The 19,054-nt window shown below is 53.9% G+C and overlaps 1 protein-coding gene across 1 annotated transcript in view; it reads left to right on the top strand.

The window, feature by feature from the left end:
• Positions 1–19,054, top strand: part of CACNA1I (calcium voltage-gated channel subunit alpha1 I) — a 135,105-nt gene that overhangs the window by 47,616 nt on the left and 68,435 nt on the right. Inside the window, 1 exon segment of the mRNA XM_065522096.1 lies at positions 13,898–13,995. Coding sequence (XP_065378168.1) covers positions 13,898–13,995 — 98 coding nt within the window.

Here is a 19,054-nt window from a genome sequence, read left to right as displayed (position 1 = left end):
GGATTATAGGCATGTGCCACCATGCCTGGCTAAGTTTTGTATTTTTAGTAGACATGGGGTTTCAGCATGTTGGCCAGGCTGGTCTTGAACTCCTGACCTCAAGTGATCCACCCTCCTTGGCCTCCCAAAGTGCTGGGATTACAGGCGTGAGCCACTGTGTCTGGCCAGTCCCAACTCTTTGTCTTATCATTTAAGTTACACTTTTCTGCCTCTGTCCATTAGAAGGTCATGAACTATTCAATCACATTCTTGTTAAACTTGAGATGTTCTTTATCTATGTATCTCCCTTGGTGCATCATGCTGGTAATTCTGTCTCCTCCCCCAACCAGAAACAAAATGGCCATTGCCCCCTGTGGGGAGGGGCCTGGGCACTTCTGTTAAAAGCTTCCCCAAGAATTCTGCTGTCTGGTCTCTGGGGGTGAGCCAGGGGTAGAGGGTGAGGCTACTGGGACCTCTCCAGAATGAGGCTTGCCAAGGACATGGCTGATGTGAGCCTGACTTGGATGAGTACAGAGAACAGGAACCACCTTACATCTGAAAGACTTGGAAAGCTTCTGACTGTGTGGAGAATGGAACAGCTGAGGGAGGGGTGTGCACAGATCAGGAATGGGCAACCACCCCACTCCCCAAACACATGCATGGCCTTTCACCCCTTCTCAATGCTCCTCCAACTTCAGGGAGCAGCAGGATCACTGGGGCATGTGTTAAAATGCAGATTTCTGGTCCTTAGCTCAGGGATACACTACCAGCAGGCATGGCAGAGCCTAGAAATCTGCATTTTAACCAAACGTCCAGGTGGCCCTGATGTGGTCTGTGGGCCACCTATGGAGAAACTACAGCTCATTCGACTGTCACAGCAGCCCCTAATCAGGAGCACTGAAAAGTAGAGGTCATGATTCCCAGTCTGGGAACCACAGGAAGGGGAAGAGAAATAGGGAGGGCTCCATCTCTGCATCTGTGTCCAGGATTTAAATAATTCTCATGACAGGTAGAAGTACTTTGTGGACAGAACAGTAGGAACTCTATGTAAGAAGTTCTGTGATTGGCTGGGCCCTGTGGCTCATGCCTATAATCCCAGCACTTTGGGAGGTTGATGGGGGCAGATCACCTGAGGTCAGGAGTTTGAGACCAGCCTGGCCAACATGATGAAACCCCATCTTTACTAAAAATACAAAAATTAGTCCGGGCATGGTGGCTCACACTTATCCCAGCACTTTGGGAGACCAAGGCAGGTGGATCACCTGAGGTCAGGAGTTCAAGACCAACATGGTGAAAACCTGTCTCTTCTAAAAATACAAAAAAATTAGCTGGGCATGGTGGCGGGCACCTGTAATCCCAGCTACTCGGGAGGCTGAGGCAGGAGAACTGCTTGAAGCCAGGAGGCGGAGGTTGCCATGAGCCCAGATCGCACCACTGCACTCCAGCCTGGGCAATGAGAGTGAAACTCCATCTCAAAAAAAAAAAAAAAAAAAAAAAAAAAAAAAGAAAGAAATACAAATACAAATTCAAAAACTAGCCGGGCGTAGTGGCACGCACATGTAGTCCCAGCTACTTGGGTGGCAGGAGAATAGCTTAAACCCAGGAGGTGGAGAGGTTGCAGTGAGCTAAGATCGCACCACTGTACTCCAGTCTGGGTGACAGAGCGAGACTCACTCTCAAAAAAAAGAACGTCTGTGATCACCCAATTCAGAGGTGTATGCCAATTGTTTCAGCTACTAAGCAGGCTGAGGTGGGAGGATATCTTGAGCCCAGGAGTTCGAGATCAGTCTGGGCAACATAGCGAGAGCCCATCTCTTTAAAACATTTTTTTAAAAAAGAATTTCTGTGATCATTAACAGTATTAATAAAGATACCAGTAACATCAGTAACTTAGCACTTTGGCTAGAGGGTGAGAAGGAGAGGCTGGGTTAGGACTTATTGTATCCTGGGCTGAGTGCGGTGGCTCTTGCCTGTAATCCCAGCACTTTGGGAGGCCGAGGTCAGTGGATTGCTTGAGCTCAGAAGGTTGAGACCAACCTGGGCAACATGGTGAAACCCCAGCTTAAAAAAAAGAAAAAAAAGGTGTGTCTGTAGTCTCAGCTACTCAGGAGGCTGAGGCTGAGGTGGGAGGATTACTTGAGGCTGGGAGGCAGAGGTTGCAGTGAGCCAAGATTGTACCACTACACTCCAGCCTGGGTGACAGAGTAAGATCCTGTCTCCAAAAAAAAAAAAAAAAAAAAACTAAAAATGTATTTATTGTACCCTGGAAACATGGTCTCTGGAATGCATGCTGGGAACAGCTTCTCCACCCTGACTCTTACAGGCTCTTGGGAAACAAAAAGCCACTAAGAATTGTTCCTCAGCTCTGGGCTAGGGCTTTCTAGAAAGATCAGGCAGGTATGTCCCTGCTGAGGTTGCTGGCTGAGAGTTCCTTTTGTCCAAAGTGCCCCATCAGTGGGACTTTAAAAGGCAAAGGGAATTTAATTCTCTGATGCCTCCTCCAGGAGTGTGATAAAAATAAGGACGCTGACTGCTGAGTGCTCACACTGTGCATCATCTTGTTGAATGGTCAGACAAGCCCTATGAGGGCTGTGGTCAGTTCCACCTCACAGATGAGGCAGTGACAGGAAGTAACTTGCCTGAGGTCACAGGCTGGTAAGGGGCAGAGTCAGGAGTTGAACCCAGGAAGCTTAGCTCCACCGGCTAGGATTGGGTCCTGGTTCAGTGTGACTTGCTGGGTGTATTTGTTGGGGATGCATTTGGCTGCAAGTAATAGAAAACCCAACCAACAGTGGCTCAAGCAAATCCTGAATCCTGAATAGTGTTTTTTTTTTTCTGACATAACACAAAGTTCTGGTTACTGGAGATAGTTCTGCAGTGTGGGGGCTGACATCCTTGTGATTTTCCAGGCCTTTCTTTCATGGTCACAAGGCAGCCGGTGAAGCCGTGGGTGTCATGTCTGAATTAGACAGGAAGGAAGGGTGAAGAGTGACAGGACATGTCAACTTGGGTCAGGAAAATGAGATATTCTTTCCAGGATCCTTCCCTTCCCTAGTGCATTTGGTTGGAACTGGGTCTGATGGACACCTGAGCTGCAGCGAGGCTAGGAAAGCACAAAGCATTAAACTTGGCTAAATCAAACAAGAGTTGTTCCCTGGGGTCAGATAAGGTCAAAAGAGAGAGAATGCACATCATGGGGGCACTCCAAGTCAGCCACATTCCTCTCCTTGAGCCTCAGTTTCTTCACTCACCCTCTGCCAAAGCTGTGGCTCGACCATGTCTCCAAGCCCTGGTCAGAGCTTCTGGAGCTCTGCCTGCACTGGCTGGGCGGGGGCAGGACTCTGTTGAGATCTCTAACGTCAATACCAACCTATGCAAGTTCCATAGAGCCCAGCGCCTGCCAGCAGATCTGGCTGTGGTCATAGGGATCAGAAGGCGATCACTGGGATGCCCAGAAGCCTTTGGAGCTGGCCTTCCTGCACAGCTCTGTGTGCACTATTGGTGGGTATGGGAAGCCCTCTGAATGTCTTGAAGCCCAGGGCACCCTTCTGGTATTGTCATTGACTGTACACTCTGATCTATCCTGGACTTACAGGTCTGTCTGCCTTGTGGCTGTGGATGCTCAGATGCACTGGGTGCTCTGAGGGCAGGGCCAAGGCTAGTCATCATCCTGAAGTCCCCAGAGCTGTGGAGGCATCATTACATGTTTGTTTCCTGTCTGTTGCACCCAGGCACTAAAGAGCTGGGGAGAAGATATCTGGAGCCATTTTCTTTAAGCTGAGCTGCCGTTGGGTGGGCGTGGACTGGGGAAGGTTCCAGTGGGAACCTTCGTGTGTTTTTCTCATTTGCATATGGGATGGGGTGGGAGAGAGGGTGATGGTCACTGTGGAGGCTTGTTTCCATGGAAACAGGATGGTAGCTGCCATGTGTGATGTTGGGGGAAGTCACCAGAGATTCTCTGGCCATGGGCTGAGGTGCCTGACACTAGTCAATCATGAATCGGGAAGGACTATCTCTGTTACATGGGACGGAAACTCAGAACCTGGTTTAAGGGAGTCTACCATCTCCTCTACTGAAAAGCCAAGGGGTCTCCAGCTTCAGGGCCCGCTTGCTCTAGAATCCTGAAAGATGTCTCTAGATGGTATGTGCTCCCATCCCACAGCTCTGCTAGTCTGTGCTGACTTCCATCCCTGGAGCTCTTTCGGTGGCAGGGTGGTGGCAGGCAGCTCGGGGCTCAGAGCAGACTCCCTCCAGTTCAGAGACACCTTTTCTTTCCCAGCAGTTCCAACCAGTACCGAAACTGAGCCTCTTTGGCTTGGATTGGCTGACGTGGGGCACGTGCTCATCCCTAAGCCAATCACTGAGGGAGAGGTGGGCAGAGCTCCTATAGGCCAGATGGAGGTGAAGGCCCACCCCTGGCAGGATGTGTCAGCCCTGCCCCTACCATGTGCCTGAGGGTGGGGAGGCTGGAAAGGGATGCTGGACAGGGAGGACCCCAGGCCAGGCCTTGTTACTCTCGGAGTTCACAAGGGCGCCCTGGCTGGTGGCAACCACGCCGTTTAGGTGGCCTACCATGAACTATCATTAACAGACTGATCTGGACTTACACCCGTGATGGCGTTATATCCTCACAATCCCCAGAAATTACTATTGTTAACCCCACTTTGCAGATGAGAAAATGGCGTCTCAGAGAGATTGGTAGCCTGCCTGAGGACACACTCAGCCTTTATGGATCAGAGCTGGGATTGCTCAGGTCTGGATGTCCCCAGGGCTTGTGCTCACCCATGACATGAAGGAGTTGTACCTTTCCAGAGGCTGAAATGTAAGCAGTTGATTTGCCTCTGAGGACTTGGAAGCCTCACTAGCCCTCAGAAAGCAGTGAGGTGAGTCCCCTGAGAAGAACATTTCCCCCAGGCTCTGGTAGAGCCAAAAGCCTCTCTGCCCCACACAGAGCCCACTCTCTGGTTCCCAGCAGCCGTTCCCACCTGCATGCTGCCAAGACTACTCTGGAGTAATGGAGCTAAGTTTCACGGGAGGCAGACATGAGGCATATACTAAAATTATTCATTGTTTATCTGAAGCTCAGATTTAACTGGGAAGCGTCTATGTATCTGGCAACTCTACCCAGAGATAAACCACTGGAGTAAAGTCACCTGAATGGAGGCTTGGAGAGAGAAGGTCCAGGTCTTCTGCCACTGAGGTTCCCGGAGCTGCCCTGGTTCCCACCTGCCTGGGTTCTGTCTTTGCAGCCCATCCTTCAGCTTTGTGGCCAACCCAGCATTCTTCCCCCAAATCCCCCCTGTACTCTGAGCTTGGCCTGAGTTGGTTTCAGAGCATCAGTCAAGTGGGCTTAATCACCTCTGTTCTTTGGCCTCATAGGTATGTGTGAGGAACTATGGGTGTTGCTGTGGTCTGAATGTGTCTCCCATAGTTCATGTGTTGGCAACCTAATCCTAAGTGCAACAGAATTGAGAGGTAGGACCTTTAAGAAGTGTGGCCAGGTCATGAGGACTCACCCCTTGTGGATGCATTAATGCCATTATTGTGGGAGTGCGATGGTTATTGTGGGAGTGGGTTCCTGATACGGATGAGTTTGGCCCCTTCCCTCTCTCACACACACTTTCTTACCCTTCTGCCATGCGATGACACAGCAAGAAAGCCCTCGCCAGATGTGGCTCCTTGATGTTGGACTTCCCAACCTCCAGAATCGGAAACCGAATTAATTTCTTTTTTTTTTTTTTTTTTTTTTTTGAGGCGGAGTCTCGCTCCGTCGCCCAGGCTGGAGTGCAGTGGCGCGATCTCGGCTCACTGCAAGCTCCGCCTCCCGGGTTCCCGCCATTCTCCTGCCTCAGCCTCCCGAGTAGCTGGGACTACAGGCGCCGCCACCACGCCCGGCTAATTTTTTTGTATTTTTAGTGGAGACGGGGTTTCATTGTGTTAGCCAGGATGGTCTCGATCTCCTGACCTCGTGATCCGCCCGTCTCGGCCTCCCAAAGTGCTGGGATTACAGGCTTGAGCCACCGCGCCCGGCCTAATTTCTTTTAAAAAAATAAATAATCCAGTCTTTCTACTTCTGTTACAGCAGCAGAAAACGGACTAAGACAGGTGTCTTAGTCTGTTTGGGGTGCTCCGGCAAGATACCATAAATCGGGTGACTCATAAACAACAGAAATCTAGTTCTCACAGTTCTGGGGGTTGGGAAGTCCAAGATCAAGGTGTTGGCAGATTCAGTGTCTGGTGGGGGCCGCTTCCTCATAGATGAGTCTTTTCACTGAGTCCTCACTTCAGTCCTCACATGAAGGGGCGGGTGAGTTTCCTTTTGCCTGTTTTAAAAAGGTGCTGCCGGGCGCAGTAGCTCACGCCTGTAATCCTAGCACTTTGGGAGGCGAAGGTGGGTGGATCACAAGGTCAGGAGTTCAAGACCAGCCTGGCCAAGATAGTGAAACCCTGTCTCTACTAAAAACTACAAAAAATTAGCCAGGTGTGGTGGCAGATGCCTGTAATCCCAGCTACTCGGGAGGCTGAGGCAGGAGAATTGCTTGAACCCGGCGGCAGAGGTTGCAGTGAGCCAAGATTGTGCCACTGTGCTCCAGCCTGGGCGACAGAGTGAGACTCCATCTCAAAAAAAAAAAATTGTATATAAAATAAAAAGGTGCTAATCTCATTCTTTTTTTTTTTTTTTTTTTTGAGACGGAGTCTCGTGCTGTCACCCAGGCTGGAGTGCAGTGGCCGGATCTCAGCTCACTGCAAGCTCCGCCTCCCGGGTTCACGCCATTCTCCTGCCTCCGCCTCCCGAGTAGCTGGGACTACAGGCGTCCGCCACCTCGGCCAGCTAGTTTTTTGTATTTTTTAGAAGAGACGGGGTTTCACCGTGTTAACCAGGATGGTCTCGATCTCCTGACCTCGTGATCCGCCCGTCTCGGCCTCCCAAAGTGCTGGGATTACAGGCTTGAGCCACCGCGCCTGGCCGCTAATCTCATTCTTGAGGGCTCTGCCTTCAGGATCTAATCACCTCCCCAAAGGCCCTAATACTATCACCTTGGGGAACAGAATTTCAATATATCAATTTTAGGTGGATATAAATATTCAGTCCATAGCAATGGGTGAAAGAGCCCATAAATCATGAGGTGCTGGCCACAGTCAAGGGTTAATGTTATTACCCCCAAATCCTCTCCATTATTTCCTTCCTCCTTCTCTCCCCGCTTCCTTACCTCTCTCCAAAGAACACCTACTGTGTGCTGGGTCCCCGGATATTGGCAATGGCTGGTGGTCTAGTTATCAACCAACACAAGCCTTAGTCATCACAGAGCTGCCTCCTGACAGATGATCTGTGATTTCCAGCATCTCAGCTTCCCTTCCATTAGCTACATCTTAAATCACATTTTAAGAAAGCCCCCGTGGGCCCCTTGTGAAGATTGAGGAAACACCCTATTTTTATCAGCCGCACACAGAAATCATCCCCTGGGCGGGGTATTTCCTGGAAAGATGTTAAACCTCAGTCATTTCTTGTGGCTTCTTGTCAGCTCCAAGCTTTTTTTTTTTTTTTCTTTTTTCTTTTTCTTTTTCTTTTTCTTTTTTCCTGATCTTGTCCCTCAAATTATTTGTTTGACAAGCTCGCACAGGGAATCCGCCTCTAAGTCAGAACCTGGGCTGGGCACTGGGGACCCAGCAGGGGCTCTGAGCCAGCCCCTGCTCTGAGGAACAGGGACAGGTGCCCAGAGGTGCCCTCATAGAGGATCAGTGGGACACCAGGCAGAAGAGCTCATCTCTGCCTGTGGGTGGGGTCTGGAGAGGGCCTCATGTGATTCGTGGGCGCGTGTGAACTGAGGTAACAGTTGAGGCTGCGATACAATAATAGCTCACATTTCTTGGCTGTTCCTTGAGTGCTAGATCTGTATATGAACACGTTTCAGGTCAGTGACTTGCCCAAAGTCACATGGTGCACAAGCAGCAAGCTGGCATTGGAACCCAGCTCTGTACTCTGACCATCGGGTGGCACTGCCTTGGAGGATGCTGGCCCTGGTCCTAGTGCTGTGGTGGGCATTGGGCCTTCCACCCATCTGGTCAGGAGAGGGTCATGCTCCTGAGCCAGAGACGGTGGCCTGCTCTGGCCTTGCTGGTGACTGATGCAGTGGGAGAGGGGGCAAGTCACACAGAGCTCCTGGGTTCCTTGGTACCTGACTGTGGGACATGGATCCCTTCTTTTTTGAGACAGAGTTTTGTTCTTATAGCCCAGGCTGGAGTGCAGTGGCGCAATCTCAGTTCACTGCAATCTCTGCCTCCTGAGTTCAAGCAATTCTCCTGCCTTAGCCTCTTGAGTAGCTGGGATTACAGGCATGCGCTACCATGCCCGGCTAATTTTTTTTTATATTTTTAGTAGAGGCGGGGTTTTGCCGTGTTAGCCAGGCTGGTCTTGAACTCCTGACTTCAGGCGATCCACCTGCCTTGGCCTTGCAAAGTACTGGGATTACAGGCATGAGTCACCATGCCTGGCCTGACATGGGCCGCTTCTGTCTCAGTTTCCTCATCTGCAGTGGGTGCCGTAATCCAACTGAGAGAGGAGTACTTGACGGAAGTGGCATGAAGCTCGTGGTAGGTAGTGCGTGCTCAGATAACCTTTCTAAACCAACCAGCACCCTGAGTTCCAGTTGACAGAAACACAGTACAAGCAGGACCTAGAACCCAAAAGGAAGACACTGGTTCAAGTAACCGGGGAGAGCAGAGGGTAGGTTAGGGATCTGGGCTTAGCTGAAGGGAGGTCCTCCAAGCATGCAGTCAGGAGCCTGCCTCTCTCCAGCTCTTGCTTCACTCTTCCTTTATGTTGGCAGAATTCTCAGGCCACCATGGAACCACGGTGGCCTCCGCGTTTGCAGGCTGTGGCTCAGCCAGGGAGAGGACCTCTTCCCTGCAGTTCCCGCTCATGGGCTGGGCTGCCTTCGTGGTCCACCAGGGATCACATGCCTATCCTGAACCAATCCATGGTGGCCCGGCCGGGGGCATGGGATCCTCTGGTGGACCAGGCCTGGGTGTCTGGACCTCTGCTAGGAGCCAGGAGCTGGGGAGGGAGGCTCTTCAAGGAATAAAGTCGGAGTAGAAGGTGCTGGGAAGAAATGATGTCCGCCCTCCCTACCCTCCTTGGCACGGTCCCTCCACCAGCCTGGCCACACCAGAGCCCCTCTCCCCAGAAGACAGCCACCTCCTCCTGGGGAGACTTCAGGATGGAAGTGATCTCTTTAAAGCAACATTACTTACCTAATTAAGCGCTTAGGAGCTGGCAGGAGGTAGTGGGGAGGTTTTGTTGATTTCTTTTTTAGACTTAGCACTGAAGTTGCGTGATAAAGTAACTGTGTAATTAGGAATTAATTTCTCACCCCCGTAAGCGATGTCTTATTTGGGGCCTGAGGGGAGTCAGCCCACAGGGCGGCCCTTCCTTACCTTCTCTTTTTGGAATGTGGGCAGGAAGTCCCAGCTGTCTTGGCTGTCACTGGGGTGGAAAGAGGAGAAGGGGAGGGAGATAGCTTCTACCATCCCAGGTGGCCTCAGCAAAAATTGAGACACGGTGCTCATGCCTGACTCGGCACCTAGGGTGAGCAGAGACTCGGGGGAGATGGACTGAGGCCAGATTACGGAGGGCCTTGAAGGTCTCTTTGTTCTGAAGGCAATGGGGAGTCACTGAGGGTTTTAAGTGGGAGTGACACAGCTAGATCTGAGTTTAGGAGATTTCTGCTGACTGAGGAAGGGACGTAGGGGAGGAAGCAGGGGGCAGGAGGGCAATTGGGAGGCTTCTGCCACTGTCGGGACAGAGGGCCGGTGATCCGGGCTAAGACAGGGAGGGTGGAACTGTCAGCAAGCTGTCCCAGGTTGGGCCGATTGGTGCATGGAGTCATTGTCAAGACAGCGAGGTTCCCAGGACAGAGACTTAAACCCACAGTTCCTCCCTCCCAAATAAGTGCTCTTCCCTCTTCCCTCCTCTCTCCCCATCCTTGTCTGGTGTCCTCCTTTCTAACCGCTTCTGCTCAGAGAAGAATGAGAACTACTCAATTCTTCACTGTGTGCCTATGTTTCTTCTTCACTGAACGCATTTATACGCTATCTTATTCCCACAGACAGGAGATGCAACCACTGCAGAATACCCGCAAATGGTTCATGAAGTGGAGAAGTAAGAGTTAGGACCCAGTAGAAATGTTTAAGGAAATGGATTCCCTGGAAGGATCTACAGTGTCAAGATCTTTCATGCTGCTAAGAACTCAGTAACATCATATTTCCTTTTTTGACTTGGTTACCAGGAAGCTCAGAGCTAAGATCTTGACACCAGATTCTACAGGAACGTTTTCTTGGGGGAACTTTTCACTGGGGTGTGAGGGCTGTACCTAGTGGGTTCTCAGGGGGAATTTGGGGAATGTTTGCCGCAGACGTAGACTGAAGGTGTGTTCCTGTGCTGAAGACCCACAGCGTCAGGTACAGGGTGAGGGAAAGGGGCTGGGCCAGTGCGTTGCTCCGGGTCTGTCCTATTTGGACCAGCTCAGAGTGTCTGGGAGCTTCAGATGCACTGCCAGGCAGTGGCTGCTTCCGTTCCCCTCCAAGATTGGGGCGGATGGCGGGGAGGTTGCCCAAGTCTGTAGCCAAGAGCACATGTGTCTGATCAGCCTCCTGTGGCAAAGCTGGGGTCTGGGAGGTGTTCAGACCCTAAAGTTACTAACTGGGTCATCGTGGGCCCCCCTGTAACATCCAGTCACAACTCATATCTCATTGAAGACCCCAGGGTCAGTCTCTTCCTGCCACCCCTTGTTGTAGAGAAACACAAAATGCAAGAAAACACTCTTTGTCGGCTGGGCACGGTGGCTCACGCCTGTAATCCCGGCACTTTGGGAGGCCAAAGCGGGTGGATCACCTGAGATTGGGAGTTCGAGACCAGCCTGACCAACATGGAGAAACTCCATCTCTACTAAAAATACATAATTAGCTGGGCATGGTGGTGCGTGCCTGTAATCCCAGCTACTCAGGAGGCTGAAGCAGGAGAATCGCTTGAACCTGGGAGGCGGAGGTTGCGGTGAGCCGAGATAGTGCCACTGCACTCCAGCCTGGGCAACAAGAGTGAAACTCCGTTTCAGAAAAAAAGAAGAAAAAAAACACTCTTTGTCATCAAGCGGCTGAATTGTGCACGGGGGCATTCTTGCCCCCCAGCCTATCGTGGGGCAGGGGCCATGGTTGGTGCCCTCACTTAACTGAGAGCCAACAGTCCTAGACTGGGCGGGGAAGGTGGAGCCAGGTGGCCGTGTGGGGGAGGGGAGTTAGGGACCAGCAGGGGGTCGTTCCAAGGGCTCTCTCAATGAGCCAGTCATGGATGTGGCTTGCCCTGGTCGGCGGTGGAATGGAGAGAGGCTGTGGCAGGAGAGAGTAATGGGCCCGCGCTCAAATGAGTGGAGATTGAAATGGGTTCCCACAGGTAAAGAGAACAGTGCCTGGCACCCAGTAGGGCCTCAAACAGCCTTGCTTTTCTGTCTACCCATCCATCTTGCAGGCATCTGTTTATTTTCATGGCGAGGCTTCATGGGGATGGGAACAAGTCCTCGAAGAGTGCCTGCCAGAGCTGGGCAGGTGTGCCCTCTGGGCCCTGGGAAGGCAGCACATGGGTGGGTTCAGTCTGGTGTGGGCTGGGAGCCCCCACCTGCAGCTCATCCAGCAAAGCATGAACTGAGCCTGAGGGCGTTCCCAGCTCTCCCTAGGGACTGACTTCCCCCCACCCCGCCCCCCACAGGATCTGGAAAACCAAGGCAGGAGGAAGAGGGGCCACGTCTGTGTGGGGGTGGGGCATGGTGGGGAGGGCTGGCTGGAGCTGGTCCTGGCTGCCTGCGATGGGACTCGGCAGTCCTGGGCCCCGCGGGTGCCAGCGCCTGTTTATGTGCCTGTGTGTGCCACCCCCGCAGCCCCTCTGTCACACGTGTCTCCCGGCTGCCTGGAGAGCTCTTTCTACAAAATGTGAAAATGACAGTTGGGCTCACCCACGCGCAGAATCCTCATGCAGTCCCGCTCCCTCGCTGCCCCTTCCAGGTCACCGTTGGCCCTCACCCTCTCTGCCTGGCTGCTGCCCCCTCCCCCCGCACTCCCTCCTCTCCCCGCCCCTCCCCCAACCCTCTGTTCCCTCCTCCTGCTCCTTCCCCTGCCCCCCTCCTCTCTCCCTGCTCTCTGCCAGCTCCCCCTCTCTCCTTCCTCCCTCCCCCTCAGGTCCCCAAGGTCTCTGTCTCCAGCTCTAGGTCTCTGTCTCCAGCTCTAGGTCTCTGTCACTTTTTTGGGTCACTCCCCCTCATCTGCGTTTGGGTTTGAGTAGGAGGGTGCATATATGAGGATGTCCAAGAAGGGAGTGTGTGTGTGTCTGCAGGTGTGCAGTTGTGTGCGTATGTTTGTGTTTGTGTGGGTGTATGGTTGTGTGCAAGTGTGTGACTCTGGGTCTGTGTGCCAGTGTGTGTATGTGTGTGCAAGTGTGTGGTTGTGTGCATGTGTGTGACTGTGGAGGTGCGTGACTGTGTGCGGGTGTGTGGCTGTGTACGTGACTGTGTGTGTGGGTATGTGGTTGTGTGCATGTGTGTGACTGTGTGTGGAGGTGTATGACTGTGTATGGGTGTGTGGTTGTGTGCGTGTGTGACTGTGTAGGTGGGTGTGTGGTTGTATGCGTGTGTGACTGGAGGTGTGTGTGGGTGGGTGTGTGGTTGTGTGCGTGTGTGACTGTGTGCGGGTGTGTGATTGTGTGCATGTGTGTGTGGGTGTGTGGTTGTGTGCATATGTATGACTCTGTGCAGGTGTGTGACTGTGCGGGTGTGTGGTTGCATGTGTGTGACTGTGTGCAGGCGTGTGACCGTGCAGGTGTGTGGCTGCGTGTGTGTAACTGTGTGCAAGTGTGTGACCGTGTGTGTGCGTGTGTGCAGGTGTGTGACTGTGTGTGGGGGTGTGTGGTTGTGTGTGTGACTGTGTGTATGTGTGTGACTGGGTGTGTGGTTGTGTGCGTGTATGTGACTCCGTATGCAGGTGTGTGACCGTGCGTGTGTGCACACAGGTGTGGAGGTGTGTGTGTGTGCGCGCATGCAGGAGCCTGAGCCTGCGCTCCAGCGGGTGGGGGATGGATGATGGTGGCATTTCAGGGAACGGAGCTTTCACTCAATGACTCTTCAAGCAGCGGGAGGGGGTGGCGGCTTCACAACAGTCGGACAGGTTTGTGCAGCGTGTAGGAAAAGCCTTCATTTCCTACTGACAGTGGTGACATGGGTGGTGACAGGTGGAGCTGGCAGCAGCGCTGAAGTCCTGGGGTGGGAGGTGCTGGGGGAAGGATCTGGTGATGGGGGCAGGGGGGTGATCCTGGGAATGCAGGCTGGACCCATCTCCCAGTGCCCCGCAACTGAGGTTTGCTGTGCTTCCACCATGAAGGGACCTCAGAGATCTGCCTTTTGTGGGAGATCTGGGAAGACTTCCTGGAGGAGGCAAACTGCCTCCAAAGAGCTGCAGGGCTGGTTGAGCATGGACTGTGGGGCGTGGAGCTGTTTGGTGCAGGAGATGCTCCTCCCGCTTTCAGAGGCTGCTCTGGAAACAGGGGCTGACACGGGCCACAGGCCAGGAGGATGGGCCTGAAGGGCAGGAGCCACCTGGCACAGTGCTGGGCACACAGCTGGGGCCCAACGTCTGTGCTCCCTTCACACCCTGAGCCCCTGCCCACATCTGTCACCAGCGCCATTTACAGAGGAGGAGACAAGGGCCACAGAAGCAACCCCAGGCCACACGTTGGCCGGATGTAGCTGGACATCCGACCGCTGTCTTTACTTGCCCTGTCCGGGCAGCTGTGTGCAGGTGGCTGGAGAATGCTGTGGCCCAGGCCCTGACCCCAGCTGGCCTCCAGCACCATCCCTCACTCTTTCCCCTTTCTCTGCAGGATGGTTGAGTACTCCCTGGACCTTCAGAACATCAACCTGTCGGCCATCCGCACTGTACGCGTCCTGAGGCCCCTCAAAGCCATCAACCGCGTGCCCAGTGAGTCAGCCCCACCCTGTCCACACCTTCCTGGCTGATCCATCCCTGGCCAACCCATCCCTGGCCTGCCTAGCCAGTGCCCATCCCCCACCCTGCTTCATTCACTAGGAGAAGACTGACCAGGGCCTGGGTGGGCGCAGGGATCCTGCGGTGTCTGGACAGATGTGCCCTGCTCCCGTGGAGCTCATGGGCCTGAAGATACTGGCAGGTGGCCCTGATGCCTCTGAGTCCCAGGAGAGCCTGGAGAGCATGCTGGGGAGTCTGGCTTTTCAGGAACAAAGGGTTTATGGGGCAGTGGTCTTCACAGGATGTCAAGGCGAGCACCCATAGGAAAAGAAGCTGCTTAGTTTGAAGGAGGACATCATAGAGCATTTCACTGGGGCAATGAAACCTGACTCCCTCACTTGTGCTGACTGACTTAGAACTTGAGCTCTGTCACCCACCACAGATCCATGTACCTACTCACCCATATGCCTGGTCACTTGTTCATCCATCCACCCGTCCACCTATCCACCTGTCCATCCATCCATCCATCCATCCACCCACCCACTCATCTGTCTACCCACCCATCTGTCCATCCATCTGTCTGTCCACCCATCCACATATCCATCCATCCATCCATCCATCCATCCATCCACCCACCCACCCACCCATCCATCTACTCATCCACCCACCCACCCACCTGTCCACCCATCCACCTGTCCACCCATCCACCCGTCCATCCATCCACCCGTCCATCCATCCACCCATCTACCCATCCATCCATCCACCCATCTACCCATCCATCCATCCACCCACCCACCCTTCCACCCATCCACCCACTCATCCATCCATCAACTCATCCGTCCATTCACCCACCTGTCCATCCATCTACCTGTCCACCCATCCACCTGTCCATCCATCTACCTGTCCACCCATCCACCTGTCCATCCATCTACCTGTCCACCCACCCACCTGTCCATCCATCTACCTGTCCACCCATCCACCCGTCCATCCATCCACCCATCCATCCATCTACCCAACCATCCATCCACCTACCCACCCACCCATCCACCCACTCATCCATCCATCAACTCATCCATCCATTCACCCACCTGTCCATCCATCTACCTGTCCACCCATCCACCTGTCCATCCATCCATCCATCCATCCATCCATCTGTTCATCCTTCTAGCCATCTTTCCATCTGTCCATTCATCCGTCTGTACCGTCAGCCAGACATCCACCTGTCCATCCATTCATCCACCCATCCACCTGTCCATCCATCCATTTACCCACCCACCTAGTATTAAGAGAGGTTATCTTGCAACCATAAGCCCTGACATCTGCCCAGCCTTACAGAGTTTTCATGTCCATGACCTGTTTTGAGCCTTATAGGCACCCTGAGGGAGGTGAGCTATTCCCATCTTACAGATGAAAAAACTAAGACTTGGAGACAAGAGGTTACCTGCCAAGGGATGTACTGCCAGTGAGTAGCAAAGGCTGGAGCCAGTTAGGTCTTCTGACTCCTTACTGCTCTCTTTTAGGGATGGGGTGAAGATTGGGGAAGGAGAGGATGAGGGCCCTACCTGCCTTCCCGGGTTTGGATTTTTTTTTTTTTTTTTTTTGAGACGGAGTCTAGCTCTGTCGCCCAGGCTGGAGTGCAGTGGCATGATCTCGGCTCACTGCAACCTCTGCCTCCCGGGTTCAAGCAATTCTCCTCCTGTCTCACCCTCCCGAGTAGTTGGGACTACAGGCACATGCCACCAAGCCTAGCTAATTTTTGTATTTTTAATAGAAACGGGGTTTCACCATATTGGTCAGGCTGGTCTCGAACTCCTAACCTCAGGTGATCCACCCACATCGGCTTCCCAAAGTGCTGGGATTACAGGCGTGAGCCACCACGCCTGGCTGCATGGGGCTTTTATAGGCATCTACCCACTTCCTGTGGTCCAGGAACTTGACATCTGATGGCTCAACAACCTGTGGGAGGCTCAGAGAAGTAAAAAGTGGCTCACATAAAGTCAAACAGCAATTCAGCGGCAGGGCTGGAATCTGAACAGAGTTCTGTCTGTCCTCAGCCCAGCTTATTTCCTGGCTCTGTCTGACCCCTTGCTTCTCTTCCCTGCCTGAGCTTCTGTTTCCCCATCGGCCAAACAGTACAGGTCTCCTGGCACCTGCTCCTCGTCCACAGACAGTGCTATCCCCATTCCCCTAATTCCTAGCCCTGGGGCCTTGGGGCCCTGTCATCCACCCCACCCAGCCAACCTCTGTGGTCCATCCATCCTGAGCGCCCTGTGGGGCTGGCCTGACCCCGGGCTTGCAGAATGCATCGGTCAGTCTGGGCATGCCTGGCGGGGCAGGAGAGGCCACATGCTTCAGGATATCTGTGGAGCAAGGTGACCAGGAGGGTGGCAGAGCTGTCTGAGCCTGGAGGGTGGCCCAATCCTGCTTTGTTCTGAGAAGGACTGGCTTGGATTGGGTAGGGCACAGAGGGGGCCCTGGGGGCTGGGGTCTCAAGGTCACAATATGATAGGAAACTCTCGGGGTCTTGAGTGCTACTGTGAGGGTCCTTGGGAAGGGTTGGGAGGCGAGGTAGGGCAAGTGAGTAGTGGGAACCAAAGCTGTGCGGTAGTGGGAGGGGCAGTTCAGCTCTACCAGTCCGGCCCCTTCCCACTGCCCTGGGGAGACCCCCTTGGGGGCGGGGAGGTGACATGCAGAGAGGCCATTTTAGGGCCAGCTTCTCTCTGTCTTTCTCGTCTCCTCCAATCCCAGAGGGCTTCTTGAAGATCACCGAGTTCAAAACCATCTTTCCCACATTTAACAAATGAGGAAACTGAGGCCCAGAGAGGGTCGTGGCCAGTCCAGGGTCACACAGCAATTCAGTGTGACCAAACAGCAGTTCAGGAAGGACCAAACCAAACCAGCACACCTTCCCCAACAGTGTGTGATTTTCTCCCACGTGCCCCGCCTGCCTTTACTGGGAAATGAGCCAAAAGGTGGCCTCCGTGCACTCAGCACCCAGAACTCTGCCTGGCAAACAGAAGGCACTCCAAAGAGATGTGTGAAATGGACACAGTCAGCAGGTGTACTGAGCTGTGTGCTGTGCCAGGACCACAGAGCTGTACATGCTCCTGTGCCAGGCATGAGGAGGCAGGGAGAATGGGGCTGGGCGTTGGGACGCCTCCGGGAGAAGGGGACGTTTGAGCTGAGACCCAGGGGAGGATGGGGATTGAGTGGGTGGAGGGGGAGGGCTGGGTGGCAGTTGGGGGGAGGTCAGGGAGTGCAAAGGGCTTGGGGAGGGAGCTGCAGGAGCTGCGGGTTGCGGGCTGGGTGGACAAAGGGGTAGGGCATGAGGCTGGAGAGGACAGGGCCTGGGGATGGACCATGTGCCTGAAGGCAGTGGGAGCGTGGGAGGAGGTTAGCAAGTGGTTGCTTTAGAAACACCCCTGGCCAGAGTGCGGGGGGGCGGGCAGTGGGGGTGAGCTGGACAAGGGACTGCTCCTGGAACAGGTGTGAGCGAATGGCCGGTACTGGGCAGGGGCAGGCAGGAGGCAGAGAAGCCAATGGATGGGAGAGGTACTGCTGGGTCCAGTCCAGGTCCTCCTTGAGTGTCTGGTGTGGGCAGCTGGGTGGGCGGGAGGGACCTCGGCTTTCAGGGGGCAGCACAGGGGGCCATGTCGCTCCTGGGTCCCACCCACAGTGCTGCCTGTTTCTGTCCTGGGGAGGGCAGGGGATGCCCTCAGCAGGCAGCTGCCATGGGGCCACGGTCACACTCCAGGTCATGGAGCCCACAGGCACAGTCACATTCCAGAGGTGTGTGCACGTTGCAGGGGGTCGCACACGAGGGATGTTTGTGCGTGATCTTGATCTGAACCTCCTGTCAGGTCTAGGGTCTGCCCAGCAGGGGACAGCACACTGTGCTGGGACCGCTGAGGCTGGAGGGGGGCTCAGGGGCATGGGATGGGACACGGGGCAGAGGCCTCGATCTCGCCAGGTGGGCTTCTCTACATCTGTGTGAGGGTGTGTGTGGGTGTGAGGGTGTGTCCACCAGAGAACATGTGTGAGAACATGAGTGTGCACAAGTGAGTGTGTGTGCAAGGAAGGGTGTGCACAGGTATGTGCCTTTGAGGTGTGTGGGCACATGTAAGTACATGGGAGAGTGTGTTTGCATCTGACAGTGTGTGCATCTGAGGATGTGTGTGCACATGTGAGCAAATGTGAAGGCCTGCACACGTGAATGGGCACGTGAGAGTGTGTATATGTGAGAGTGTGTATATGTGAGAGTGTGCGCCTGTGAGGGTGTGTGTGTGAAGTGTGTGTGTGTGCCTGTGAGGGTGTGTGTGTGAAGTGTGTGTGTGTGTGCCTGTGAGGGTGTGTGTGTGAGGTGTGTGTGTGCCTGTGAGGGTGTGTGTGTGAGGTGTGTGTGTGCGCCTGTGAGGGTGTGTGTGTCAAGTGTGTGTGTGCCTGTGAGGGTGTGTGTGAAGTGTGTGTGTGTGCCTGTGAGGGTGTGTGAAATGTGTGTGTGTGCCTGTGAGGGTGTGTGTGTAAAGTGTGTGTGTGTGCCTGTGAGGGTGTGTGTGTGAGGTGTGTGTGTGTGCCTGTGAGGGTGTGTGTGTGAAGTATGTGTGTGTGCCTGTGAGGGTGTGTGTGTGAAGTGTGTGTGCACGCCTGTGAGGGTGTGTGTGTGAGGTGTGTGTGTGTGCCTGTGAGGGTGTGTGTGTGAAGTATGTGTGTGTGCCTGTGAGGGTGTGTGAAATGTGTGTGTGTGCCTGTGAGGGTGTGTGTGTAAAGTGTGTGTGCGTGCCTGTGAGGGTGTGTGTGTGAAGTGTGTGTGTGTGTGCCTGTGAGGGTGTGTGTGTGAGGTGTGTGTGTGTGCCTTTGAGGGTGTGTGTGTGAAGTATGTGTGTGCGCCTGTGAGGGTGTGTGTGTGAGGTGTGTGTGTGTGCCTGTGAGGGTGTGTGTGTGAAGTATGTGTGTGTGCCTGTGAGGGTGTGTGAAATGTGTGTGTGTGCCTGTGAGGGTATGTGTGTAAAGTGTGTGTGCGCGCCTGTGAGGGTGTGTGTGTGAGGTGTGTGTG

This window comes from Macaca fascicularis, chromosome 10 (assembly GCF_037993035.2).
Source record: "Macaca fascicularis isolate 582-1 chromosome 10, T2T-MFA8v1.1".
In the NCBI taxonomy this organism is placed as follows: Eukaryota; Metazoa; Chordata; class Mammalia; order Primates; family Cercopithecidae; genus Macaca; species Macaca fascicularis.
Note: the sequence above shows the minus strand (reverse complement) of the source record. Positions and strands in the feature narration are given on the sequence as shown.